This window comes from Apus apus, chromosome 15 (assembly GCF_020740795.1).
Source record: "Apus apus isolate bApuApu2 chromosome 15, bApuApu2.pri.cur, whole genome shotgun sequence".
NCBI lineage: Eukaryota > Metazoa > Chordata > Aves > Apodiformes > Apodidae > Apus > Apus apus.
The window spans coordinates 7,195,453-7,219,728 of record NC_067296.1 but is presented as its reverse complement, the minus strand read 5'-3'; the positions used below and the strand labels follow the sequence as shown (position 1 = coordinate 7,219,728).

The following is a 24,276-nucleotide window of genomic DNA, read 5'->3' as shown; positions in this document are numbered from 1 at the left end:
TTGCCAGAGAAGCAGCAGATACTTTTTGGTGGTGGCCCCTTGCTGCCCAACGCATGCTCCCCACAGCTCAGCAGCCAAATACAAGGCAGGCTGGATCAGCCAGTCTGTTCTGCCAAAACCAAAGCAGGGTCCCCCTGACACACCGCCTAGCACTAAGCCACAGGGACAGAGGCAGAGAGACTTCTTTTACCTGCAGTAACTGAACAACTCCAGTTCCCATGGCATGAGCTGCATTTCAGCTCCTCTGCTTTTGATCCCAGAAGAAAAGCAACACACAGAAATGAACAGTAGAGGAAGAGAAGAGAGTTTTCTAGATTTTCTTTCAAAGAAAATCCACCAAGGGTTGAAGGCTTTTTGGTTACTTCACCAAAACTGTTCTGTTCAACCTCACAATGCCTGAGGAATGTGAAACTAAAATTCTTAGAATTTCAGGACACTGAAGAATTGAAAGTCTTTCTGAAAGGCTTGAAGAGCACCAAAGAGCTCTGTGCTGGACTACCTCTGCACCTACCTAGGCTGCTCACTGCTCACTTCTGCAGGAGGGACACAGCTGTTTGAAGCCACCCCTGCCCCAGCAAGAGGGAAATCACAACACTGCGGGGGCATGTTTTCACCCAGCTGTCTCTCACACTCATCTCAACTTTGCTGACAAATTCAAGGAACATCCTTTTTCCCAGGACATGGAGTTGCTTTAACATCTAAGCAAAACAAGACCAAGATGTGAGTGATTTGCTCATTGTCCCAGAGAGCACTTGGCTGAACTGCTCATCTCCAGCAAACACAGTACAGCCGATGCCATCTGCAGACGGCATCGTGTGCTGCTCCGTGTCCCCAGCATAGCTCCATTGCAGGGAAACAGCACCAGGGGGAACAGATCTGGCAAAGATCTGCTTGGTGAGTACCCACCCATGCTCAAGTGCTCCCAAATTCAGGCTGCCTGTGCCCCCTGTCCCATCTGAGCTCCACGCACTGCTCAAGCTCCCATTTCTCCCTGCAGACACACAGTGGTTGTGTCAGGTGGCATCTGGAAGGGAACTCATTTTTCCTCCTTAGCAGTTTGACACCAAAATTAGATTAGGTTCAATTGCTGGGACATTACCACCTGTGCTAATAGCCAAGATTGCTTTCAAAGATAGACTGCAGTGTTTTGAATTTGGAGAAAGATTGCTTGCTGTCCCATTTAATTACATTTTCTGTCCGTAATGAGACAATTATAAGCATTTCAATAGCTCCCAGTCATCAGCCCTCCACTGCATGAGAGTGCAGGAGAAAAAGGCAGCCCCACCTCCTCCCTTCTCTTTCCCCTCCCATCCACTAATTTCTCTTAGCAGTTTACAAGTGTGCCATATATACTCATCTCCTTTCTGGCAGAGATCCTCCTAGCAGCACTCAGATTGCCCAAAGCATCCTCCTGCAGCCACTGCACTACTCCAGCTTTTGCACTCCAGGACCAAACTCCCATTTCAGTGACCTTCAGAGGGCAGCATGTGTGTCAAGAACAACCCCCACCCCACCTACTGACTCCTCTTTTTCACTTAAATTACACAGATTTACCAATCAGGAGGATTTAAATAAAATATTTCATTCATATGTATATACATGAGAAAATACTGTCTCCAAAGTAAAATACCACAAGAACACAGAAGCTGCCACACTGGGCTACCTGCTCCAGGGGTCTTCTCACAAAGGTCAGTAGCTTCAGCCCTAGGAAATGTTATTGGAAAATGAACTGTTAGCTCAGGTTTGTGCTATATGATATCTGAGCACTGGAGGGCTTCCAGCTAGAAATCCTTTCAGCTCTTGAAACCCAAGCCTTTTCATCTTAAGCACCATCAAATATTATTATTGTAAGATTGCACAGCACTGCAAATAAATACTGCTGTAACATGCCAATGTAATGAACTACAAAGCTCTGGTCAAAAATGAAAGTTTATTTAAGGCAATATAAAAATATTGCTATTAATCCAGAGTTCTTGTACAGGATTCCTCTCCACTGAGATACCCTCAGGTTTAGTGTACCTGGCTTTGTGATGCCAAGAGACTGAGGAACAAATAGCTGGGACTCCTGGAAACAATTTCCAAACAAGCTGCAGGGTTCAACTGATCTTCAAAATCATCTCCTTTATATTTCTTTTTTTGTACAGCTTCTCAAAAATAAGTCTGAAAACATTTGCCAGGGTTCAGAGCTCCCCAGCTACAGCTCTTGACATGATGACAGAAACTGTGCATTGAATAGTTTCCATCAGAATCCCCAAGCCGTGGGGCCTCAACAGTTATGTAAAACTCTTAACACCATGTCCTTGAGGAAACTTCACCATGAGCCAGATAGATCTAGGACCTACCATCCACCCAGTTAAATATGAATTGTTGTTATCTGATTACAGGTGTTCTTCCCAGTACTTTTCTGCCTCAACCATGCTGTTTTGACACACTAGTACAAGAGCTGTCATTTTAATTGTAAGTAGTGATGAAAAAAACACAACAAAAACCAAAACAAAAACAAAAACCCAGCAGTAGCAGCAACAACAACAACAAAATTACAAATCCCCAAGTCATAAAACCAGAGCTTTAATGAGCTTAGTGGAGGCCAGTGGGAGGAGATTGCACACTGGATATCCACACAGAAATGATCACGCTGCTGCATCCAGAGCATCTCACTGAGGGACTCAGAGCACTTCGCAAAAATGGTAAAGTTTAAAACCCCCCTTTGGCAGCTGAGAAGATGAAGTGGAGAAGAGCTGCAGCCTCAGGGGCATGCGGGAGGCCAGGAGTTGAACCAGGAATCAGAGTCTCTCTGCTGTGCTGCAGCTTGCAGCACTTGTGAGAGATCAAAGTGAGGCTGATACCAAATTATTGACATTACCAGCTAAGGCGGCAGGTAGCAACAATCAAGATTTGCTACTCCAGCTTTTTGGGGGAGGAGCTGTTCTTTTCAAAGGAAATAGTTCTTGCTAGAAATAAACTTTCAATCTCCATTTATCCTTCAAATTTCCTTCAAGTTGTTCATGCTTGTATTTAAGAAAAGTGTTCACAGGACACCAAAACTACCCAGGTTGTGTAACACCTTTCAAGTTGATCCAAGATTGGATTTAGAAGAAAATTAAATACATTCATTCTCACCATCCCTTCTCGCTTAGAAAATCCTCCTCAGTGACTTCTACCCAATCCTCCTTCCTAAAAAAAAAAGAGGTGAGAAACACAAGTGCTCTGCTCCCCCAGCAAAGCTTTGGATTTTCCCAACTCCCCTCTCAATGGCCACCATGACTCGCCACTTGTTTTACAATCGTGTGACTCCTGCAGCTTCAGGCAGAGAGCACCCAACCAGACCAGCAACCTTGGGACTCTAAAGTTAAACCTGTTAGCTAAGTGAATGAACTGGGGGGAAAAAACCCAAGAGTTGTCCTCACAGCAACAAGGTTGTGTTGCCAGGGCTCAGTGACAGGGATTTGAAACCCTCTGCAACTTTGGATAAATTCCGAGACAATTTATAATCCAGAGCTCATATTCTCCCAATCCTACTTACTAAAGCAATAAGATATTGCACTTCCCATGGCACCCTAGGCATATTATTATACTATGTAATTTCCTTCTGCAAAAAACCAATTAAGTGTACATGTCTGTACCCGTTCTGCCAGCTATATCATTTTATAATTTTGGAACAGCAGTGCAAACTGCCAGGGAGTTATCAGTAAGAACTGTTCTGCAATAATTAATAGATGCAAAGATTTTAAAAAGGAGCAAAACAGGCACACAAATTAACACAGTCAATTATAACATAGTTATCTACAGGCCCAGGATCTTGTGTAAAGTGATTTTCCTTATTAAGCTTTGCCATTTCCCCCTATAACAGAGGTCAAGGAGGAGACTGAACATGAGCTGATTTAAGAGCTGCTTTTGATTTCCCTCTGTTTGAGCTCAAAGGACAGAGATTTGAGAGCAAGTGTGTGTGATTTCAGTTTGGGATGTTAAATCACCTCTGACTACCCTTCCCTCTCACCTTTGATCAACTGGTGATGGAGCCATGCTGACAAAAACCTTCCATAATTGACATTTCTCTCTTATCTTAGGAACCTCAAGTCTTTTGTGGATCTGGATTTCACTTCCTTCCAGACCCGTTGTGAGTCCAGGGTGGACACTACTGGCCTCATCATGTATCCATCTGCAGCCTCCTCGGACATCACCGACTTCCAAACAGAGGGAAAACTAGAAAACTGCTTTGGCACATCCAGAAGCTAGACAGAAAACATGTAATCATGCTACATCTACCCACTTCTTACCAAAGGTGCACAGGACTGAATAAATCCATTGTAGGCAAACAGGATGTAGAAAAAACTGGATTATCATAATCCTGGAAAATGCATTTGCCTAATTGCATGACTTCCACACTTCCCAATAAACGACTTCAATATAGTCATTAAGCCATTCCTACTGAAATGTACTGCCATAAAGCAAACATATTTGCCATTGCATTTGCACAATTACAGCTGTTTAATAAACCATTTCCAACACATAAATGTAGCAACAATTCCAGTGTGGTTGCTTTGGAAGCCATTTCTGGGTGTTTGAAATGCTGGACAGAAGTGCATTTGGAGATGTATAACTTTAACAAGCACTTTTGCTACCTATTAGCAGAGCACCTCCTCTCCCTGCTCCTGCCCTTCCCTGCCTGCCAGTCCCAGCCAGGCACCATTCCTCCCCATCACCTGGTGGGCAGAGGACACTGCCCAGCACTCCCTGTGACACTTCTGACTAACTGAAGGAATTAATTCCCTTGACTACTTATGACCAGATGCTGCTCAGTGAAGCTTAGGGCTCATGCAGAAGTTCTGTATTGGGGAACCCTCAAACCATCCAGGTAGGGCTGTCATTCCCAGCGAGCAGTACCAACTCTGGAGATCATTTGCACTTTAAGATAGAAAGAAAAGCCCATCCACATTATAAACAAGCCCAAATTACAGCTACTTCTGAAACACTGCTATCATGATAGCAGCCACAAGAAATATAAATACAGCTGCACAGACAGGTGGGGACAGACTGGGAGATGCCCTATGCCACCAGCCCGTGCCCTGCTGGATCCTTCTTATGTCAAGTTTACTCCTGACTTGAAAGACAGCTGCTCCATACATTATATGAGAAGTGCACAGTAAATTCTGCCCACTACTTTATGGATTAAGAGCAATATACATTTTGAACTATCACAGGCACACAGAGACCACTTAAATTAAAAACTGAACTAGGTTGGAGTTAATTACCTCTGACCCCTTAGGAAGGGCATCTGCCTTGACCTCTGAGCTGCCACCAGCTGGGCTGTATGCATGGGAGATGCTGTCAAAGACAGACCTGTGCTTCTGTTGATCCCTGCTAGATGGTTAACGTTACAAGTGTAGTCAATCCTGTTAAAATCAAGGAAACTGCACTTCAGAACTGTTCTAGACATTCTCATTAGGTTCAAAGTGTTATTCATTAAAACTGAGGCCTTCAAAAACTAGAAACAGGTAAAGATCTATTGGATTATTAAAATAACAGATTATTAAAACAAACTGGAGTAAGAAAGGAGGCATGAACATTGTTTTATAGGACACAAAACTGATCTGCCTCTGTGTTCTCCAAGTATATAGTATTTTCAAGGAAAATGCTCATATAAGGAAGCAGCGTCCATGGGCAATGAAGACACTGACGCACAGAGGGGCACTGCTGGGGCTGGCTGGGCTAGCTTATATACTTCCTTCTCTGTTTAGACATTTGCTGTTTGAAGGCAAAAGCTTAACTGGTTTTTGGAAGCTGAGATGTTTATGTTCACCAGGTCCCACAGTTCACACTCCATTCTTCTGTGGCAGAAGATGGAAATTTCGCAGATTCTTTTCCATGACTTTTTTTTTTTCCTGCCTTTTTCTTATCAAACTGTGTCTCACAGGGTGGTAGCCTGCCAGGGAGGTTTCTCTGGCCTGCCAACAGCTCCCTGCCCCTGTCAGGGTGTCTCTCCCAGCAGCCAGATAGCTCTGGAGATGATGAAAAAAATTGTGTCTTACATCGGAAGTGTTAATATTTCATGGACCCATGTCGATAGCAGGCTTGTGGCTATAAAGGGTTATTTTGTGCAGAGAAGACTGCAACTCCCAGCTGATGGTAATTTCGTTTTTAGAATTTATTCCTGCATAAAGCCCTGATATTCCCTCCACTGCCCAGAATGCTCTCCCTTTCTCACAACACAGCTCCTTTTCCATTTCTGTGGTTGTTAGAGGGAAAAGAGGCAACACTTTTGCCTCCCCTGCACACAAGCCCTGGGTGGTGGCTGTGCCCTGGGGGCTCGTGTGCGTATGTCTTCTGGGGTTGGCTGTCAGTCCTCAGTACACGCTGTAACTAAGACTTTCCAGCTTAGCCAGCATAATAAACAGTGGTGCTTTTCTTGGAAATATTTTAAATTTTTTTTCTGCCTTAAAAAGATGAATGACTTATGACTTTGTTCCTAAACTGGGCAGATGACATTACCATCAAGAGTGCAGCACACAGAGGAGCTCAGCACATGAACCCAGACAAACCAAAGGGGGAAAGCCAGGCTGAACACAAGCTCCATGGCTGTGGGATTTCATATCTACTCGTGATGGGCTCTTTCCATCATTGACAGGCTGTGTTTTCACACTGCTGTGCCAAACTGAGCACAGTCAATGCCCCTGGCAGGGAGCTGAGGGGGAGAGGTGGGTGAGGCAACTCATATCGTGCCTGAGCACCAGTTGTGAAACTGCTCACTCATCTATGCCCTTAAATTGAAATCAAGCCTTAAGCCACTCTCCTTGTTAAAACATTTCAAAGATCTGCTTCCATATTGGATTGAGCTGCCAGAGTTACAACAGAGAAAGGAAAAGTAACAGCATCCTGTTGTCACATTAGAGAAACCCAGTTTCTCCAGCTAGTATCCTTCTAGCACCATCAATGACTGTTCCCTGGAGATGCTCCCCTACATCCCACCATTTGCCTCAGCAGCCAGGATGTTGAACTGGGTCATGGTGCTGCTTCAGGGGAGCCCACCAGAGACTCACACTCACAGGGGCAAGATGACCAGTTGCACTTGGTGCTCTCAAACAGGAGCTCTGAGCATTCACAGATCAAATTCACCTGTGGGTGAGCAGAAAGACTCAGGATTAAGCCACCCAGAGCAGTGCCAGCTTTCACCACCAGCAGAATGAGCTGAGCAGCAACCATTTTTCAGACAGCTTCTGCTCCCCCTGTTAATGGCTGAAACATGGAGCAAGGAATAAATCAAGAATTGGTTAATTAGTCTGAGGATTGTTATGAAAGTGGAGGAAGGTGAAAGCCCATTAGAGCTGGCATCACCCTGCAACACCCTTCCAGGAATTCAAGAGCATACAATTAGTAGTATGGAAAGGCCATAACAGAGCTCAAGTAAAACAAGCACTGAGCACAGGGAGTAACAGCAAAATAACCAACACACAGAAACAGAGCAATGCTGACCTCTGCACAGGTCCCAGCACAGGGGCAATTCTTCAGCCTTGAGGACTGGGGAATGGTGACAAAAAGGAACCTTGCATCTCCTTTGCAGTGTGGAACCCATGGCTTTAGAGGAGCATGGGGTCACACCCTGTGCCTGAACTCATTAAAAAAAGAGTAGAACTGTGATATTTATCAGCAGACATGGACTAACTGCACCATAGTTTCACATTTCTCCCTTTCCAATATCAATTAAAGATGTTTACAAGATGCAGCCAATCACTGTCCTGAATGCCTGTCTCAGTCCCACGAGTGTCACAGTGAGTGCACGTGTCACAGGACAAGTGCCACTGGAGGCACCAGGCTGGAGGCCCTGCATGTCCCTGTGGATTTAGAAAGGTGGTCATTTGCAGTCATACAGAGTTACACAGAATAGTTTTTATAAGTGAGTGTTTTTCACTCGTGTTGAGAATAGCAGAACCAGAGTGTTTAAAAAGGAGGGGGGAAAAAAGTTTCTCACTAATATTTTGGGTTTCTAGTTTGAAGCTGCAGGAGACATATCTGCAGAACAGAATAATCTCTGCTGGTTCTGACTCTCCTCTCCTTTCTCACCTCTACTCCTCCACTTGCAGTATCATGACTATCACCAAGCAACTAATGTTAAAACTGGAAAAGACTTAAAAAAAACCAAATCAAAACTTCCTCACAAAAATAAAACCCCAACAAACCAAAACCCAGGGGAAAAAAAAGAAAGGAAAAAAAATGAGTCCATGATCTAAATATGTAAAGACTCAAAGTACTCAAAATTAAAGGGAAAAAATAGGTTTGAAGAGCTAAAGATAACAGAATAGTCTCATTTATGCAGAAGCACTGCTAACTCCTACCATTCAAGTAGAATGTGCTCAACTCCACTGGCCACTGAGCAGAATAAAAAATAGTCTGTCCTTAAAACAACCAGGCTACTTAAGAAAGTTACTTGTTGTTGTTCTTTTTCTTTCCCTTTGGCTCCTCAGCTTTCTGGACATATTTTATCTCTTTTTTCCAAATGCACAAAGGCATTTTCCTTAAGAAAGGAAGCAGATGCTCACACATTAAGATGACTGCAACCCCACATATCATGACACTCAGAGATCTGATGGGCCTAATAAAGATCCCATGGTAAAAAAAAAAAAATGGCCTTTTACCACCTTCTGTTTTAAATGCAGAAAATGCTTGAATCACAGGCTGGACACTACAGAGTTAGGATGAAGAAAAGCAGAATTCTGCCAGGGCTTCCCCCTTTCTCCATCCCATGATGATGAAAGATTTCTCTACAACAGAGAAAATCACATGGCTTCTTCAGCAGTTTGTAGAACAGCCTGGGTTTTTTGCTTGGCTTTTCATCATTAAAAATTGAGATCCTCAGCTGGAGAGCAGAGTGAAGTGAAGGAACATCAGTCGAGCTTAATTTTCCTTTTACATAAATCCAACTCACTGGTGCTTTGTCTTTATTTGCACTTCCTTTCATCTGGAGCCAGGCTGGTGCCTAGAAGGTGGAGCTGCACGTGCACAACCGGCAGGTCGTCATTATTAGTGCCCAACAGGATGATTTATGGAAGATGAGGACTAAGCTCCTAGCTTCATGTACTTGCTGTGGGAGATGTTCTCCTGTTGATACCCAATGGTGAAAGGGTTTTAGAGTTGCTATGGGAACAGCTGTCATCCTCAGGGAACAGCCTCTCCTCAATGTGAGGCTGCCTTGCTTGTTTACTGTACAAAGCCATTTTTCAGGAGTATTTTGCCTTGGATTTCCAATAGTCCTATCTTTCCCAAAAATCAGGCAGTAGAAAATATGGAGATTATTATGATGGATGCTGAAAAAGCCCCTAGAGGGAAACAGGCAGTATGTGTCTACACCATGAGCTAATCTTCATTTGCGACAAAAGTGATCTGACAGCTTCATTATCTTCTACTTAAAAGGCTCACTCTTGCTCTCCCTCTCACACACACACTTACATCTCTCCTCCTTTTCCCCAGGAATTTACCAACTGGATTTGTTTGTACTGTCAATATAATGAAGCCCATATTCTGTAGTGATCTGACTCAAAATACTACTTCTGAGCAGCCTATTCCTCAAACTTCTCAATTCTCCACAGCTACCTTCACTCACTTAAGAGACTGATTCTGTAAACTTGCCACACATCAAATTGATATAGAAACTGGCTAGTTTTCTACAGTTTCTGCCAGAATAGGATAAACTATCTTCGTAAGATCCTCTGTTAAGGCTCACTTTCTCTCAAGAGAAAGCAGGAGGGTAGTCTGCCACCCTGAAAGGTTCACAACCAAATGAATTCATGACAGGATTAAATATGTGAAAACAAGTCCTATGAAAATTTAATAAAAGTCTTACACACAAATATAGTACAAGTAACATCTAAGCACTCAGTAAATTAAAGGGACTGCAATTAAGGTGCCACATCATTTATGACAATAAAGGCTTTTCCCACTTTATGCTATCATTTATAACTTTGGAATATGGTCATTTCCTACCTGATGGACTCTGATGTTGTAAGAGAGGGGCACTGGGGTGAACACAACTTGTGGAAGACTACGTTTTTTAAGTCTTATTTATATAAAAAATGCATCCTTTATAGCCACAGTACTCAGTTCTGAAAATACCTGGTAAGAGCAGGGCTTCATGTTGTCAAAAGTTCAGGTAGATTTTGAAAATTAAACACGTTTCCAACAGCTGGCTCCATTCTACTCCTGAAATGACCAGCTGCCTCTTTACAGTCCTGTAGCCCAACATGGGACTTCTGCATGAAAAAGAAAACCTTCCAATGACTAAATGCTACAATGATTACATATCTCCACCAGGAAAACGAACTGGCTTCCTCACTGCAGAAACCAAAATTATGCACTCTAGTTCTTTATCCTCAAGTCATCCCTCTGAGGATCACATCCTTCTGCTCACAAACCAGTGAGTACTCCCAACAGGCCACAAGTCAGTTACAGAATAAGTCAGACAGTAAAGCACAAGCTCTTTCTTTTTAAAATCTTGCTACTCTGAGATGAGGTCACCCCACCATAAGTCATTAATCCACAGAGACAGCTTGTAACACAGAATGAAAAGCAGAGCCTTGCTCTCAAATCCCCATTGTCCTGGCCAAGTGGCATCAGGCACTTTCAGACCTCTAACCACCATCCGACACACACCTCTGAACATCTTGAGCATGTATCTGAGTGCCCTTTCTTGTTTCCATTAAAGACCCTCAACACACTCACTAGGTGGGCTTCATGACCCAAATCTAGACTAGAGTCAGACATGAGCATTAAAACTCTCTTCTGAAGTCACACCCAGCCCCTCACCTGGGTTTTGACAAACAGAATTACCTGGATGCCCACAGGGCTCTGCCACAAAATGCAAGTCCTTTCTGCAGTTTTCTTTAAGTAGATCCAGAAGTATGTGTGTATTAAAAGAAATATCATATCCTCATTGGCATAGTGGCAGGTCATGGTGCTGGATTTCCACCTGTAAATCCTGAGTAGTTCTGGCACTGGACAGCAGCAACTTTTCCTCCAGCCTTACCTGCTGATGCAGAGGAATCAGTGGAAAGATTGACTGGAACAAATTAGGCAGGTTCAGGCACTAAAGAGATGGGACTTTACAGATTCATCAGATACACACTGGGAGCATGTCTCCAGCCTCCTTTATTTTAATTTATAGAAAAGTATGAATGTAAATACTCAAAATATAAAGAAAATATTTCCAATATTTTCCAGTCCAAAACACAAGGCTAGTCTTTCAGGTACAGCTGGGATGACTTCCTATTTAGAGCCCCAGGATTGCACTACATTTTGGGGCAACTGAGACATGCCCCTTGAAACTTGATGTCCAAGGGCCCACTTATCCCTGGTACCTTCTATTCTCACAGATTTGAACAGGCTCATTTCTAAGTTTTGCCATTACCTCAGCAGTGCAAGATGAAGCCTCTGTGAGGCTGAGGATCGATATAAAATTATGAGACCAGGAAGGGTGACAACAAAAGGAAAAGATACATAAGCACAAGCGGGAAGCATCCAAGAACAAGTGTCATTGCCATGAAAATAAAGCACTTGAGTTAATTTATGGAAAAGTATACTGATGAGCAGAGGGTGTAGCCATGTCCTTGCCACCCAAGACTGGAAAGTTGCCCTTTACAAGCCCTGAGCCTGACAAGGAAGGCAGGAGGTGCTGGCTGCCACTTTCTCCTGACCATAGGAGTCAGGGGAAGTCTCTGTGCCAAGCTGTCTCCGCTTGTGGGTTGGCTTCTTGTGCCTGACTTGAAGACCTGGTGCCATGGAGCAAGGCCATGCTCCATGCTCTGACCTGGGGATATTGGTCAATAATCAGTGTAAACCAGCAATGTGCCCAAGTGGCCAAGAAGGTCAACAACATCCCAGCTTGTATCAGAAATAGCCACACCTTGAATACTGTGTTCAGTTTTGGCCCCCTCACTACAAGAAGGACATTGAAGTTCTTAAGCATGTCCAGAGAAGGGCAATGAAGCTGGGAAAGGGTCTGGACCACAAGTCTGATGAGGAGTGGCTAAGGGAAATGGGAGTTTAGCCTGGAGAAAAGGAAGCTGAGGGGAGACCTTGCTCTCTGCAACTCCCTGAAAAGAGTTTGGAGCAAGGTGGGAGTCAGTCTCTTATCCCAAGTTACAAGTGATAGAACAAGAGGAAACAGCCTCAAGTTGTGGCACGGGGTGTTTAGATTGCATATTAGGAAAGATGTCTTCACTGAAAGGGTTGTCAGGCACTGAAACAGGCTGCCCAGGGAACTCGAGTCACCATCCCTGGAGGTATTTAGAAGACACACAGATGTGGTGCTTAAGGACATGGTTTAGCGGTGGACTTGGCAGTCCTGTGTTAACTGTTGGACTTGATCGTATAGCTCTTTTCCAACCAAAATGATTCTACAATTCAGGATGCCCCAGTGCAGACAGCAACCTCTTGAAATGAAGTGGCACAGCCTCTGATATGGAGAAGTCATTGCTTTGATTGTGGTTCCTACTACACATTGGTGCCAGACAAGCCATCACAGCACTTGCTTGCTGAGACTGTCAGAAGTTAGATGAACAAGAAGCTGTGAACAGAGGGACAAGAGCAAGTGTTCAGCTGGCGAATTCTCTTCCAGGTTCCCTTGCATTGAGGGTTCCCTACCGCCTGCCAGTGCAACAGCTGATTCCTGAAACACAATCATAAGAGGGAGAAAGTTAATGTGCTGCACTTCAGCTACAGAGCAGTCACTTCTACAGTCACTCAGTAAATCCCATTTAGTTTGCTAACGTGGACTTTTACTCTACAGTCCAAATTCTGTCTTTCTTCTGCTGTAAAGAAGCAGCAATCACAGTGACCCCCATAGGATTATAACAGTGTGAAGTAAAGCCACAGTCAGTCAGGAACACTGAAGTGGAAGAACCCAGTTCAGCACTTACAGTAGATATTAAGTGCAAAAGAATTCATAGAAACAATCCCTTTAGGTGCCCAGCATTGCATGCAACAACTCACAAAGCACACTGTCATCCCCATAACTTCTGTATTGAAACACTTGACAGGTTGCAAGGTGGGCAAAACACCTCCTTCTTCAGTTGTCCTTATAAGACCATGCTCCCTCTCAGTAGGCAGAGCTCTATTGCCACCCACAGCCAGTGAGATGCTGAGTAAGTACCTAGCACAAGATACACAGCACGTCTTTGTGAGCAGGTGCAGGGACATGAACATCTCTGGATAAACACACCAGAGGGACACTTGCCTAAGCTTTTCTGCCTAAGAGCTGTTCTGGATGACAGCTGGTTGGAAGTACCAGACCCACAAGTGTTGGAACAAGCATACTTACAGGTCTCTTCAGTGGGGAACCAAAAAAAACCCAAACAACCAACACCTTTCCCCAAGCAGTCCACCTTCCAAGCAGACCAAATTGACCAGAACTGAACAGAGAAATATCCTGTGAAAACAACCCAGCACATCCACAAGCCATTTTTTAACCATCAACAGCTGCACAAGCAATGCTGACCTGACAATTACAGAAACTGAAATTTAGCTATAGTACCATGCCCCTTCACAGTTCTTAGCATTTTAGCATATAGTGGTTTAAGGAATTCCTCACAGAGTGTCCCAGCCCTGACCTTTGCAGAAGCATAAATTCCACAACTGGATCAACTCTTGCCCTGTGCAGAGGGCTGCCCACAGAATAGCCCCACAAACCCCTGACTTCTGCTTGTTTTACAGCTCTGTGGAAACTGGAATTATTGCTCCAGCTCCACAAAGATAACCCTGCCCTTGGTTTAATGAGATGTCATGCTCCAGAGCAGGGTTTTATGCATCACACATGGTTGGAAAAGGCTTCACTGTATTTTTATTTCAGCTTGGAGTAATTTCAAGATACCAGATTCTGCACAAGGAGGATTAAGATCCCAGATAAAGCAGGCTGTGCGCAGAGCACTCCCATACCCTTCAAAACTCTGGGCTGCAGCTTTACCTTTAAAAGGCTTTAGTCCTTAAACACAGAAGCTAAACTTGCTTACTCTCTTCTTGCTGGTGGGAAAGGTAAATACTGACTTAGCTATAAATCAAGTCCATCCATCTTCTCTCTCCCTCCACCCCATAAGCATGGGCATAAACTGCTGCAGTCTGGACATTTATGTGCTACAACCACCACATCTTGCTCCAGATGATGAAAAGCAGTTGCTCCTTCTAGACATAGGCTGAGTAACAATTTTATAGATGTCAAGTCTGTGCTTTATTTGTAGGTCTTCAGAAGACAACTCAAAATTAACAGATCAGTTTCCCAGCTTGATGCTCCGACTTGTTTATCCCATAACCTTCTAGAAGAACGAAGCCGATGTAAGCTAGATTATCCTATTTATCCTCACCTGATGGCCACAGATCTGGTCCTAAATCAAGGACTTTGGGAAACCTCCTGAGCTTGCACATCAGGAGTTAAAATTAACTAGAATCTTCTACTGAGTGGAAGACAGGTAGAAGGCACAGATAACAAGCATCTCACTTTAACTTGAAGCATTAATAAACCAGACTCTACTTAGCCACAAGAAGATATTAGGAAATACTCATCAAAATATACCAGCATTGCTGAGTTTATTTTAAACTCTGTCAGATGTTTTCCTTCCTGAGAGTCACTCCTGGAACAATATCTCAGGGAACTAAATGCTGGCACAAGCTGCTGAACTGACAGGGTGAGAAGCAAAGTGCAGGCACAGCATGGGTGGGACAGCAGCAGCTCTGCCGCTTCCCCACACAGCCACAGCAGCTCTCCCACACAGCCACAGCCCCAGAGATCCCAGCCAGCACACAATGGCACTGGTCAGCCCAAGTAACCACTGCTCTGAGGTCACCACAAACTGACCTTGTGTCCTGGCAGAGTTACACCAGCAACAATTCAAAATGAGGGTGAACCAAGTATAGAGCCAGAGAGCTGTGAGTAGACCTTGGCAACTCAACAGATGCTGCATTCCAGGCTCTGGCATCAGCTTTGACCTCCCACCATCCTCTTTCTCAGGGCAGCAGTTGCTTTCCCATCTTCTTCCACTCTTCTTTACAAGCATTATGCCCTCCACATGGAATCCCAGCCTGAGGAGTTCAGCGCAGCCCCCTCAGAGCACTGCTCCCTCACAAGACTGCATGCTCAGATATGGCCACTCACTCAAACAGAAAGCAGGAGCGTTTTCACAGACATTTCCCTCACCCCACTCAATGGCAGACCCCACCAACAGCCCAGTTTCTTCTCAGAGATCAATCAGGACACATGAAGGTCAGTTTTTTCCTCCATGCCACCTAATATAAATAGTATATTACTTCTGGAAACAAATTAGGGGGTAGCTCTGTTCATCTAAAGAATGCCTATAGTAAACACTTGCACTTGAGATTCTGGTATCAAGTCAAGCAAGATACCGAGCCCCGGACAACAATCTCCTTGACCCACTGCGCTAATATCAGTGAGTGATAAAGAACACCAGACCATGCCCTGGAGGGAAGGATACATGGGAGTTATCAAAAAAGTCCCTCTGAAATGTAAGGATTCACACACATGCACACAGGATGAGGACACAGCAGACCAGAGACATCACTTGTGTTCCAGGTGCCAGTCACACATCCATCTCTGACAAAGCTGCCCAGCACTGCTGAGTCAGGGAGGTTTAACGTGCATCTCCATTACCTTTTGTAGACAGCCCAGGCCTACGTTTTGTCCAGCTTTGTCCACTGCCCAGGCCAGCCCTGCCTGTCCTCCAGGCCTACATTAGCACCCTGGCTATGAATCCAAATGAACATACACAGTACCTCAGCTTGGCACATACTTGCCTAGAAAGTGCCACAGAGAGGACTTCATTTGACATTATAGGCAGTAGTGCTGGAGGGGTAGAAGCTCACTGTGTTAAAAGCTGGCTTCCCTGATGGCTTTCACATGCTTATAATGAAACAGACCCACCAGTTCATCTTACAGACCACCAGCAAGACTCTGGAAACAACTTCTAGGCTCTGCTCTACTGGGATGGATTCAAACCATCTGTTGAGATTATCATTCCTAAAGGACGCAGTCCCATTTTCTTTGTTCTTCCATTCCAAATACAGTGCTGTTCACCAGATCAGGCTAATGAAAATGTCCCCCTCTTTTTGCAACCCAATGAGGAAATGAATTCCTGAATACATTTTTTTTATTTTGCTTAATCTGATGTTTGTCTGGCTCCAGAGTTTTAGTAAAATAACATTACCTTCAGCTTTTATAATCACTTACATGTTAAACGCAAGTAAGAGCTACTCCTGGCCACACCAGTTAAGATTTTTTTCTTCTTTATCTAGAAGTTTTTGGAACCTTTGTACATAACAAGCTGAGGCAGGTAAGGAAAATACTTTAACAGGAATTCCTCTTACAAAAAGCCTGAGAAAACCTGTGCCAGAAAAGGCCATTATTGGTAGTCTTGGTAGTGCAATACATTGGCTGCTTGAAACCTGACAATCCAAGTTTAGAGTTTCTAATTCAAATTAATATGCTTATTTCAACATCTATATTAGTTTTAAAAACACCCTTGCCCAGCACTGATGGACAATGATTTTCTCAGGCAGGGCTACTAACCAGTTTCAGAGGATGCCTTTAATCAACCAACAACAGGGTTAAGAGTACCAGGATGAAAGCAGTGCAGAAGCTGTGCCTCCAGTGACCACAGCAAAGACTTGGGAGCTGGACTCCTCTGTCGCTGGCTCTGCCACAGATGTGTTTTGCTGCTTCAAGCCACTCCCTTCATCTTTGCTGGAGTCTGCCCAATTTGCACAGCTTGGGTGGTCCCTATCAATAACCCCAAAGCTTCTGCAGCTTTCCAGAGAAAGGATGCTGAAAGTGCAAATATTTAACAGTACTTCCATCCAGCCTCAGATGCCAGCACATACCCCAAGTTCCCCCTAAGCCAGCTGCCAGAAATACTCATAAAGGGTCACTTGTACAATCAAAACCAGGTAAGGTTTTATTTGACATCTGACAGAACTGTTAACCTTAGATGCATGGCTGGAGTGTCTCTAAAACAAACAAAACCCTCCACATCTCTGCCACTTAGAAGCCACTGAGACTCAGCAGACTAAGTGCAAGTACTCCCACAGTTCAGTCCTGCCCCTACCACTGGTTTAATATGTGAGCTTCACCAGGTCATTTCACCTCTACAGGTAACTCAAGATACACAACAAAGACCAGTTAATATATGTAGAGTGCTCCAGAGAGCTGCATGCAGTGCACTATGGAACTGGGACACTCAGATCAAGCAGAAGAATGAAAAATTTAACATGAAAACAAAACCTAAAACTCTTACTTTTTGCTTTCACTTCCATCCCCAGAACAATGCAGACTTCTGGAGTCTAAAGCTGGGTGCTGACACTCCACGCAGACAATGTGGCCCTCCCTGAGATACTGCATCCAGTGAGTGTAGGGGTGGTGGCTGTGCAAGCAGCCCGGCGTGATGGCCACAAGCTGGAATTCAACACAGTACCTGCAACCAAACAAGAAAGTTGGTTAGCTCAATGGCCAGATTAGAGCCCTCTATGGGACTGGAAGAGCCAGACTAAACTGGGTGACCATAGATTACTAATTAAGAAAAATAAAAAGCAAACAAACAAGAAACAAACCACACCCAAGGTCATAAAAACCAGAACATGTGGTGTACCTGCATTTGTCAAGGTTAAATGGGGAATAAAACTACTCTGCTGGTGTTTTCGACTGACATAGCAAAAAATATCAGCTATTACTGGCATCTGTTTTCACAAACAGACACAGATTACTCAAGCATTTGACTCAATTAAAAAATAAAAAACAAAAACCCATGGGGATTCTGATTCCAAGTCTGGTATCCATCTGCTGAACCACACTTACTCTATCATCTACTCTCACTTACTTACAATGGGTTTTGTAGAGCAACTTGCTACAGGAGCTAAGATCTGGCCTGTAAAGGTTTTCCTTGTGATGATCTTCCTTCTAAAAGACAGGGGGAAGGACTACAAGACTGACACATCACTTCTGCCCCGCTGAGACTTTCCCATGCTTCTGATTTTAACCAAACCTGAGAGGAAAGGCCAAAAACAGTGGCCTTTTTTGGAGGGCAGAACCAAGAAAGTTCAGTAGTTGTCTATAAACACAGTACAGAACTGGGATCTAGTCTAGACTGGTTCTGCATCAGCCATCCCCATTTTGGGGATTTCCAAACACTTTCAATAGCTCACTGAACTATGTCAGCAGTTTGTTTCCTTGTCTTATCTGAGGGAAAGAGAGCAAGAATAAATACAGGTGCAACAAAGCTTTTTTTGAATTTTACAGGGAGAAGACTTGACTAACGAGGAGTCCAAGGGAGGCTTAGGGTGAACAGATGCTCTTTCCCTCAGACACTTAAGTGAGGGGGATGGATGCCTGTACCTGTGCTGTGCAACAGAGCTGCAGGGGAAAACAGGCAATGCTACAACCAAGGGGGGCTCAAATGGGAGAGGTGTGCTACCCACGCAACAAGATAGCAAACCGTCCCTAAGAATTTACCCCAGTTATGTAAAAAAGTGCAAACTGCACCAGATTCTATATTAGGAAGAGCTGAAGTGAATGGTCTTTGGCTTTTTGCTCCCACAACCTTAAAAAGCAACAATGCCATGGATGAAGAGCTGAATTTCAGTCTTCTGGTGGCCTTAGATCAAGGCAAACCCACAGTCTTCAGCAGCACTGCAGCTAACAGCTGTGGCTGAGGGGAGAGCAGCACCTGGTTCTAGTGAAATGCCACCCTTCTGCTGCGAAACACCAGCAAAAAGCTGGGCCCAGAACTGCAACTAGAAAACACTGAAGGTGGAATATGACTAAGCCCTTGTGCTGAGCCTCCAACTTACCCTGCTCTTTCATTGCCATCACCTGCAGCTCTTTTTTTCCTTGCTTTTCCAAACCCTCCTGTTGTTATTAATGCTGGGACTGTGCATAGAAAAGAGAAAGAATACATAGTGTAAGTGGCAATACTGCACCAAGGCTGTTTATGTTTGTAAAACAGTGAAGATGGGCCTTTAATGTCATCTAGGTTAACCTTCAACAGAAGACAAAACAATTCTAACTTTGTATTTTCATATTATCTATGACCATCAACCATTTCACGGAAAAGACAAACCGTACCACCGTCAGATTTCTGCCTGAGTAAGCCTGCTTAACAGGCACACCCAAAGGACAGAAAGAGGAGGCAACATTCACTTCATATTCATATCAACTCTCCACAGGTTTGAAGTAGTCAGTTATAGCCAGCATTCAGACTGGACAGATTTTGACCCCCAAATACCAGCAAAAATGTCAACCAGTTCTTCTAAAAATCAGTAAAGGTATGTAATGAAAAGTTCATCTGAACAAACTGAAATCAGGCTTTTTCTCCAGAAACTAGCTGAAGGTCTTCTCTGCCTGCACTCTGCTTCAGTGCAGAGAAGTCATACCTTGTCTTTGATGAGCATTGCTCCTTCATGAGTTTTTTTAGATGACTCATAAAATAAAAAATATATAAGAAAAAAAAAAGTGCTCAACACCCACTTACAGAAGTTTTAAACAGGCATAAATCTACAAAGTCTATCAAAATTGCCAGAGATTTACACTTGTATAAGTGAGATCACAACAGATCTGTAATATTTCACTTTTTAAACAAAGCAGATCACTCCAAATGGCAGGCACTACTTTTAAAGTGCTGTCCCAGGAAGTCTAGATACACCAGATAAGCCCAGAGCAAACATGCTGGTATCTGAAAACAACTCTTTTCAAATACAGTAAAGAAAGATCAGCTCTGCTGACCCAAACAAGAATCCTCCCTTTGATCACCCAGACAATTATATATTTCCAGTGGACATACTCAGGGACTGTTTGCACTCTGTTCCTTGCTGAGTCCAGTACTCCACGCAGCCAGCTCTCTCCTCCAGAGGAGGACATGGCTCTCCTCCGTTCCTGGGCTCCTGGATGATGTGCCTCCTCCGAACTCGATAGGTTGTCTTGCAAGGCTCTGCACAGCTGCTCCAGCCACTCCACTGAGACACGACGCAGGGGCTGACTGGAGGAAGAGCAACACACAGCAACATGGAAGGTTACAGAAATGATGCAAGTGATGAGCCTTCTGCAGAAAATACACTTTTCCACACAGCCTTCCTTATTTCATGACTGTCCCACAGTTGTGTTGGGCAGTTTCTAGTAGGTCTGCTCCCAGGAAATTACCTGCTCAGAAGCTCCAGACATTCAGGCTAGTCTAGATGGGGCTAAACATCTCCCTCTAGCTACAATCACAGCAAGCCTCCCCTGCAAACCCACACCAAGGAACTGAGAAATGAACTGAAACTGAGTGGTAAGAGAAGAGGAGGAAAGACAGGGTGTGTTGTAGACCTTTCAGGCAGACTTCTCTGGTCAGATGTCACATGGCAAATGATGACCAGCCACGGAGTTCGGACCATTCTATGGCAGGCTGGAGTTGAGTTCAAGAAGCAAAACACAATGCAATAGCTTCCACTTCATATGTGCTGGAACCAGTCCCAAAATATTTTGAGGATATTAATCATGACTTTAAATTCAGGGAACTTGCATGAAGTAATGCTTGCAAAATCTTCACAGCCCTGAGCATCCCTACTTGCTCTTGCACAGTATCTACCACGCTAAAGTCCTCAGCTTCGCCCTCAAAGCAGCTGAAGTCTTGCTTTAGCATTCAACATCCCACCTGTATCTGCAACACAGATAAACCCTAATTACTGCACTAACCTCATTTGAAACTGCCCTTGTCTTCAGAAACTTTAGGAAGAGCTTTCAAATCCTATAGCTTTTTTTCTTTGTCTAAAGACACTACAAACAGCTTTTTAAACCAAAAATTAGGAATTAAATCAATTATCTAAGTAATTGAGACATTTCACATACGCAGCAATGCACCACAAAAAAAACCCCACACCAAACAAACCTGTCCATGGGATTGCAGGCTACCCAACATTATAGTTTTGTGCATCTCATTTGATCAGAATCTTCTGCTCTTTTCAGTTTTGTTTGGCCTCAGATATTAATACCTTTGCCTTAATATTTTGCTTTACCAGCCAATGTGATAGGTAGCTCTTCAGTGGCAGGAAAAAAAACAAAAACAAACAACTTAAAAAAGGCCAAGCTTCGAAGGCAACAGAAGTCACAGCAGAACTGAGTCCCGTACATCCAGCACAAATTAATCACAAGAAATACCTCATCCTACACAAAACGAGCTTTCTCTCTAGACCTCCCTAAGCACGATGCTGTTATTCCTCCGGCGAGCCACAGGATGGCACCAGGCTGGGAAATGAAGGCTGCAGCGGTGACAGCGGAACGGCTGCGAAGGTGCCCGGCACAGACGGGGAACTGAGCCTGCCCTCGTGCTATCCCCTCACGAGGTGTATGTAACAAGGGCCTGCAAACGCATTTTTCCTATTGCTCTTCTGTACTGTGAAGAACAGACACCCAGGGCTCCTCCCTACCCCAGTTATCCCTGATGCCTGCCAAATGCAGCAGGGTTCAGACACTGGTTCTGAAGGAGCACTCAACTGCTCTCCTTGAAAGAAAAAGTAATTTAATCACAGGAATGTCTGCCCATCTGCCTAGAGCAAAACTCTGCTGAGGCACAGCTATGCAGGTTTAAAAAAAAAAGGAACAGATAAGACTGAGGATGCTGTTTATGGAGGAAGTGCTGCTGTGCCCCAGCCCTCAGCATCAACAATGCTGTGGTTGAGGCTCTCACCAGATCGAATGCTGGGGCTGCAGCCACATGCTGCAGCTGTCAACGCCTTTTGCAGGGATGTGTGGTTTAACAGGAGCAGCAGATTTGATCTCGTTCATAGTAATTCAATCCACAAGAGGGGAAAGGGTTCGGGGGATACTGACTCATTCAGGAAACTCCCGTTTCCCATTTCTGTCCTGCACAAACACGCAGTGCCCTGCCAGCAATTTGCCCTAGGGGGACAGCAGCATCTCCAAGAACCACAACCCAGATGGAGAACGAAGTGCCTGCAGCATCCCTCCTTCGGCCACCTGCATCCCTTCCTGCTCCCTCTTGCTGTCCCCACGAGTGAAGCAGAGCCCGGCAGCGCTTTTAACGGCAGCCTAAGCCCCAAGGGCAGCAGGTGCGGGTCAGCTCGGGAAGCCGACGGGACAGCTGAACCCGAGAGCAGCTGCGGCCCCGCCGGCCACTCACCTGGGCAGGCCTGGGCATAGTCGTGGCAGCAGTCGAGGGTGCGGGCGCACGCCTGGTCGCAGAAGCAGGGCCCGTGGGAGCCGTCGGGCCGCCAGCCCTGGCTCAGGCAGGCTGGGTCGCGGCCCGGGCAGCACAGCCCCCGGGCGGCACAGCCGGCGGCGGCGCGGCGGGGCAGGGCCGGCAGCACCAGCAGGGCCAGCACGGCGGCCCAGCGGCAGCCCCCCGCCATAGCGGCACGCTGCCTCTGCCCACCTTCGCTCCCCGCAGCCCGGCCCGGTAGCCGGCTTAAAGGCGCCGGAGAAAGAGCCGGCCCGCCTACCCTGGCCCCGCCACTGAGCGAAGGAAGGCAGCGGGGCGGGCCGGGCGGGTCTGGGACGCTGCGGCGGAGCCAACACGGCAGCGGCCGCCCCGGCCCGGGGCCGCTCGGTGTCACCGGCGTCTCCATCCCGAGCAGACTCCGCTCCCCCCGCCTCACAGGGGCCGGTTTGCCGGGGCAGGACCTGGGCTGCCTTTGCCAGGTGCTGCACAGCGTGGGCAGCTGTACCCGGTGCCTAACAACAGTTACAGCAACAGCTATTCCTGACAGAAGTATTCTTCACTTATCTGACACTACCATAATGCTTCTTTGCCTTAACCTTCGTGGCACCTCATGATACCCATGCAGCCAAGAGTTCCATTTCTGCAAGCTTTTAAAACTAAAGAGTTCAATTTCTGCACTGACTGCTAGCATTCACCTGCCAAATTATAGGATTATAATCAAAAACAAATTATGAGACCATTTTTTTTGCCAGATCTGACTCCAGCATACCTCAGGAGCCATTAAAACCTGAAAGTACTTCATTCCCAGTACAGCAGCTTGAAGCAAACACTATCCAGCTGGCTATATTGCCTTCCTACAGAATTACTTTGAATTTTTTGCTTACTTTCTAATGCAAGAAGCTTAAAGTGATTAGAGCCACTCTGGTGGATTATTCAGATATCTGGCAGGAAGCTAAAGGCTTTACTGTAACTTTTTGTCAAACAAACTTGTTCTAAAATATTGATCACAACAGATGTTATACCTTGCTGAATACTGAACTGGGATTTATAAAACCCACCCACTGGTTATTTGCAACTGATTATGCTATTGTGCTAACAGTGCATATGGGCAGAGTGTTCCCACTTCAGGGAGGCTGCAGCAAAGATGCTTCTAGAAAAACACAAAACAGTATTAGCCAGCAGGCTAACACCATCATGTGCAATGCTGGAGGTATGGGAGCAGAGGAGACTTGGCACCTCACCAGCTCAGGCACAGCATGGTAAAACGTTCCCAAGATAAGAAATAAAAGGAACTTTAGCTTCTCTGTGAACCCATAGAAGTCTGTAAGCAAAGGACAGAGGTCTCTCTTTCTTGGCAGCAGTCAAGATATTGCTACCTTGGAAATGGCACATGTAATAAGTCCTGCAGTGGGCAAGAGGCAAAAAGGCCAGGAAAGCAAAGAGGTGAGTATTAGAAATAAGAGACCATGGGGTCTAGAAAGCAGGAATTCAATGATACTAGGTGTTAATTTCTGCCTCTGCCAGTGAGTCACTATGTGACATAGGGTAAGTAATTGAATCAATGTATGTGTCATTCTTGCTCTAGAACAGGAAGACTGCATTACTCAGCTAATTACTCAACACAAACCAGAGGCCTGTGAGGCCCTTGCACAATTGACCAGGGGGCAGAAACAGGGAACACTTCCAGGTGGCTTGTTTCCAGCACTGGTGCTGCCGTGCTCCAAGTCCCCCTGCCAACAATTGCTGGGGTAGGCAGAACACACTCACATTATTCTGAAACACAGAAAACTGACTGAATAAAAATTAGCATTTGCATCCTCCTAAAGACTGCAATTTTAACTGACTTTGCACTATTAGGGAAACTGGATCTGGGTCTGGACTGCTCAGTAGAGTTTATATTCAACCCCCCCTTCCTAAAAGTTCTTGGGAGTAAACTTTGCTGCTCATTTCACATTCCCAGTCTGAAACCCTTGTTCTGATTTGACATAGCCCTAGAGGATTTGGGATGGGGGGTGTGTGTGTGTGTGTTTTTTTTCCCAATACACTCTAAAGATGGTTAAATGCTAAAGAAGCCAAGGAAAAC

General features: G+C 45.0%; 1 protein-coding gene across 4 annotated transcripts in view; it reads right to left on the bottom strand.

Annotated features, from left to right (window-relative positions):
• LOC127390990 (somatomedin-B and thrombospondin type-1 domain-containing protein-like) overlaps nt 1-24,276 on the bottom strand; it is a 50,233-nt gene that overhangs the window by 8,967 nt on the left and 16,990 nt on the right. The window contains exons 1-5 of one of the 4 annotated variants that reach the window (XM_051633227.1): nt 22,155-22,444; nt 19,821-20,015; nt 18,832-18,910; nt 17,283-17,459; nt 11,119-12,655 (exon numbers count right to left, since the gene is read on the bottom strand). In XM_051633227.1, coding sequence (XP_051489187.1) covers nt 12,538-12,655; nt 17,283-17,459; nt 18,832-18,910; nt 19,821-20,015; nt 22,155-22,383 — 798 coding nt within the window. In that variant the 5' untranslated portion in view covers nt 22,384-22,444 and the 3' untranslated portion in view covers nt 11,119-12,537. Of the gene's footprint in view, nt 1-11,118; nt 12,656-17,282; nt 17,460-18,831; nt 18,911-19,820; nt 20,016-22,154; nt 22,445-24,276 lie in introns of those variants that run through there. The other 3 variants (XM_051633228.1, XM_051633226.1, XM_051633229.1) reach the window with 3 other exon arrangements.